This window comes from Choloepus didactylus, chromosome 19 (genome assembly GCF_015220235.1).
Source record: "Choloepus didactylus isolate mChoDid1 chromosome 19, mChoDid1.pri, whole genome shotgun sequence".
Taxonomy (NCBI): Eukaryota; Metazoa; Chordata; class Mammalia; order Pilosa; family Megalonychidae; genus Choloepus; species Choloepus didactylus.
Genome location: NC_051325.1, coordinates 34195300 through 34200032, shown reverse-complemented (window position 1 = coordinate 34200032; position 4733 = coordinate 34195300). Strand labels below are relative to the sequence as shown.

Below are 4733 nucleotides of genomic sequence, written 5' to 3'. Positions count from 1 at the left end.
GCAGCATGTTACAGTCCCAGAAGATGGAACATGATTGGTCTACCAATCATGACAATTATAATTTTGTTCCTTGCTGTCTTAAGCTTTCTTTACAGCGAGGGGTGGCAATGGTACTTGGTTTGGGCCGAGAAGACCAAAGTGGAAATGTGCAGTGGAGAGAGCAAGAAACCTGCTCTGATAGAAGTGGTCCTTCTTCCTCCCCCACTCCTTCCTTCCTTCCTTGAATACAAGCATGATTCCTGGAAGGGCAGCAGCTATCTTGCGACCACGAAGTAACAAATGACCAGGGAAAGACCAAAAGAATCACAGACATGAGCTTTAACTTAGCTGTGTTGCTGAACCAAAGCCAATAGCTATCTGCCTCCAGATTTTATGTTATATGAAAAAAACAAACCTCCCTGTTTAAGTCACTGTAACCTAGGTTCTCCCATACTTGCAGCTGAACGTATTCCATAAAATATGGTATATAAAGATGAAAATGAGGAAGGCTCCTTTTCCTGGGGAATTTGGAGCCAGCAGCATGTGGCTCTCCAAACCCCATCTCCCTTCTCATTTAATTCTCCCAATAATCCCTTAGTGCAAGGCACTGACCCCCGTTTTCAGAGAGGTGGGAACTGGGCTTCCCTGTTTGGAAGCAAGTCCAAGGATTTGCAGCTAGTGAAGAGGGTGCCTTGAGTCCGATCTCCCCCAGAGGCAAAGAGAGTGCACCCCTGCCACACCTTCGGATGCCCTGGCTGGCTGGAGGCCAGGTGAGTCTTCTTGGATTTTTGTGGTACGAGCGAAAGAGGCTGTTACTGTAAGTCAGGGGTGGACGCACCCAAGTACACCCTCAGGTCCGACAGGGTGGACTGCACGAGCTTGGCAGGGATGGTTTCTCGCTGGAGCTGCTGGTAGGCTGCATAGCGATGGCAGCCCCCAAAAGAGTAGAAGTAGTCACCACCTTGGGCCCCTTTGATCCAGAGGACGTCAATAGGGGGCACGCTGTCGGGGTCCTCCTAGGGAGAAAGGGACAAGGGGTGGTTGAACACAGCACTGTGCAAAGCAGATGTTGTCAACAAGTATCAAGCTTCTACCAGTGGGGTGCTGGAACTGGCTCACACTGGCTCATAAGGGCTGACTGTTAGATTTTCAGGACTTTTGTGAACTGGTTGGCATTACCTCGCTAGCTTGAAAATCAGTCATGGTGAGAGCATTTACACCAAGGAAGTTGGCAGATGTTTCAAATCAGGTCTTTTTTCCCCTTGGAGACCATGTTGTTAAACATTTGCCAACAAATCGCAAACATATCATGTACCTGGCACTGTTCTAGACTGTGGGTTCTAGATATGATATAGCCGGAACAAGGCAGGCACAGCTGCTGCCGCCATGGGTAGCACAGTCTAGTGGGGCAGAAGGGATGCACAAGTGAATGTTAGGGAATAATAAATGCTATGAAGACAATAGCACAGGCAGGGATGGGGCCATAAGGCCTCTCTGAAGTTGACAGTGGAGCAGAGACCTCAACAATGAGAAGTCCTCTTGGGAGGACAAGAAGGCGTAATAGCTTAGGGTAAAAGCCTGACGGCCTGAGTTCAAATCTCACTTCTGCTACTTAACAGTTATGTGACCTTGGGCAATTAGCCTCCTTGTGCCTCAGCTGCACCACCTATTAAATGAGGATGAATGTAATAGACCCACCTCACGGAGGGCGATGCATTCCAGGCAGAGGGAACAGCAATGCAAAGGGACTGAGGCCAGAACAAGTTCACTGTGTTAGAGGCACAGCCAGGGACTGGACTGGACACAAGGGGTCGAGGAGAAGGTGAAGAGGACAGCAGGAGCCAGACCATGCAGGGTCCTGTGGGCCACCATAAGAAATGTGGATTTTGTTTCTAAGAGCAGTAGGGGGGCCCTAGAGGGTTTTAGACAGGGGATGGTGACAAGACGATGCACATTGCAAAAAGTTTCATGGGAGGACAGGTCTGTGAGGTGGACAAAAGGGAAGCTGGGAGGAAAATGACGAGGCTACTGCAGCCATCCAGCAGAAGACGCTGGCCTGGATGAGGGCATGGTGGGGACAAGAGGGAGGTAGACACGTTCAGACATCTTTAAGGGCAGATCTGATGGGACTTGAAGGGATGAATGTGAGGGTGAGAGAAAGAGGAGAATCTGTTAGAGACCTGAGTGCCAGTGGATTGGAGGGGGGGCCTCCACTAAGCAGGGAAGTCTGGGGTAGGATGAAGTGGATTTCACTGGGGAGGCCATGTTAAGTATGGCTGCCTGAAAGGCCTCCTGCCACTGGCCCACATGTTGTCTCTCATTATGCCACTTTGATAGATTCATTTATTCCACAAGTGCTTATTAAGCAGGAAGGCACAGCAGTTATAAGCCACGGCGCTGGAACCCAGCAAATTGAATTTAAATCTCAGTAACTCCCCAGAGCAGCAGGGAGACCTTGAGGAAATGACCTTGCCTCTCTGAGCATCATTTGCCCTCATTTGTAAAACGGGAATGAGTACACCAGAGGGCTGTGGGAGGTTCACTGAGCACATGTGAGGTGTGAGCAGTGCCTGGCCCCTGGTGTTTGGCCCCCAGGCCCTGTACTGGGTGCTGGGGGCACACATGGTGAGTGGGCAGAATAATGGGTCCCTAAAGATGTCCACAGAACCTGTAAATATGTTCCATTCCAGGGATAGGGGCTTTGCAGACATAATTGGGTTAAGGATCTTAAGATAGGGAGATTGTCCTGGATTATCCGAGTGGGCCCAATATAATCACAAGGGTCCTTAAAAGTGGAAAAAGGAGGCTAAAGAGGAGGACAGAGCGATGCGATAGGGGAAGGCCTCGTCTTGCTCTTGCTGACTGGGAAGGAGGAGGAAGGGGCCCACGAGCCAAGGAATGCGAGTGGCCTCTATAAGCTGGAAAAGACAAGGAAATGGTGTCCCTCTCTAGAGCTTTCAGAAAGGAATGCAGACCTACCAACACCTCAGTTTAGCCCAGTGAGATCTATTTTGGACTTCTGACCTCCAGAACTTAATAAATGTGTGTGGTTTTAAGTCTCTGTGTTTGTGCTAATCTGTTACAGTAGCCACAGAAAATCTAGACAGTGAGCAAAGGCAGGCTGGGGTCCCGCCCTCACAGAGCAGACAGGCCTAGTGTGGACGACAGGTGTCTGAGCAGGCCATTAAAACCCAGAGCGTTCCTAGCTATGCTGGTAGGCATGCAGATGGCCAGGGGTGGGCAGCACAGGGAGCCCCTAACCTAGTATGGGGGTCAGGGAAGACAATGACACTGAGACAGGAAGAGCTAGGAGGAGTCAGAAATAATAAAGAAGAGAGAGAAACGTTTTCCTGGCAAGAAAGTCCCCAGGGTGGGAGAGAGCATGCATGGCTATAGTCCTCTCTCCTTTCCTTCCTCCTTCCTTCCCTCTTCCCTCTCTCTTTCTCACAAATAGCCAGGCACACTGCTAGGTGTTGAGGAAACAGCCAAAAGATATGACAAAGCTCCTGTGTTCACATGCAGCGGGGAAGACGGACAGTAAAACATGAACAAATAAATGTTTACTATAATCTCAGGCTCACAGAAGTGATATATGGACAAGGTGACCCTTCTTGCCTACAAGTTCCAGTTCAGTCAAGTCCCTCCCGGCAGAAATGACATGCCCGGTCCTACTGCCACTGACTGTCACAGGCAGAAGTGACTCCAGATAGGGCAGTGGCCACGCAGCTGGGCACTGAGGCTGGGCTGCCTGGCTGTGAATACTGGCTCTGCCACTTTCTCAGGTCTGATTTTGGACGAGACGCTAAATCCTCCCGTGCCTCAATTTCCTTTTCTGTAAAACAGGGACAGTGGTATCTACCTCAGAGGGTAGGCATGAGGAAGTTATAGCACATAAAACATTTTCTGGACCATGGCATGCGTTATCTGTGAAAGAGTCAGCTATCGTTATTTTAATGATCTCCAATCCTCTCCTTGCTCAGGTGAGGAAACAGCTCAGAGAGGCCCAAGCACTCACTGCAGACGCTGGAAGCAGTCCCGTCTCGCCTCCAGCGCGACCTTCTCCCTCCGGAGCCCTCCCTCCCGGCCTCCCCCGGGCCTCACCCGGATCGTGTCCACGAGGCTCTGCACCTTGGCCGGATCCAGCACCGACGGCAGCGGCCGGATGAGCACGCGCAGCGGCACATTGTGCACCGCGGCGATGCAACCCGAGTGGATGCTGCTACCCTGCGCGCCGCCGCTCCTCCCAGGCCCCTCGGATGCCCCCCGGCCCGCCCCGGCCCTGCCTAGCGCTCCTCCCGCGCGCAGCCCCATCTTGCCACCGCCGCGGCCGCAGGACGCACCGCCTCTCCCCGCGGCTTTAACTGGGGCCGGGCCGTACCATTCCGCGCCGGCAGGCGGGGGTCCGGGGTCCGGGCAGAGCGCGTTTCCCCCGGGCCCCGCAGCGGTCAGGTCCCCATCCCCGCCGTCACCCACCCGACGCCCCCTCGCGCCCCGGGCGCTGCTGGACCCGGCGCGGGGCTCCTGCTCTCCGCCTGGGGGCGCCTCGCAGCCTCCCCTCCGCCGCGCGGCCTCCCGGGAGTGGAAGCGCCGGGGCGGGCTGACTCAGGGTGAGTTTGCAGGTCGCCGGCGGAAGGAGTGAGGGAGACGCGCCGCCGGGGGTGACTCAGGTCCGCGGGAGGGGGCGGCGGCGCGACCTGCTGACAGAGGATGAGTCGGCAAAACCCGCAGGAAGCCGTCGGAGCCGTAGAGATAAT

At 53.9% G+C, this 4733-nt stretch overlaps 1 protein-coding gene across 1 annotated transcript; it reads right to left on the bottom strand.

Annotated features, from left to right (window-relative positions):
* Nucleotides 1–303: 303 nt before the first annotated feature.
* Nucleotides 304–4297, bottom strand: SRXN1 (sulfiredoxin 1). Its single transcript, XM_037811644.1, has 2 exons — nucleotides 4081–4297; nucleotides 304–995 (listed from the first exon to the last, which is right to left on the bottom strand). Exons 1-2 carry the CDS (start codon nucleotides 4288–4290, stop codon nucleotides 792–794), a joined length of 414 nt encoding a protein of 137 aa, XP_037667572.1. The 5' UTR covers nucleotides 4291–4297; the 3' UTR covers nucleotides 304–791.
* Between the last annotated feature and the right edge of the window lie 436 nt (nucleotides 4298–4733).

Coding starts and splice junctions, on each gene's coding strand:
- SRXN1 (XM_037811644.1), bottom strand. CDS start 4,290: ATGGGGCTGCGCGCGGGAGGAGCGCTAGGCAGGGCCGGGGCGGGCCGG. Junction 996..4,080: donor GCCTCGTGGACACGATCCGG/GTGAGGCCCGGG, acceptor CTTTCTCCCTAG/GAGGACCCCGACAGCGTGCC.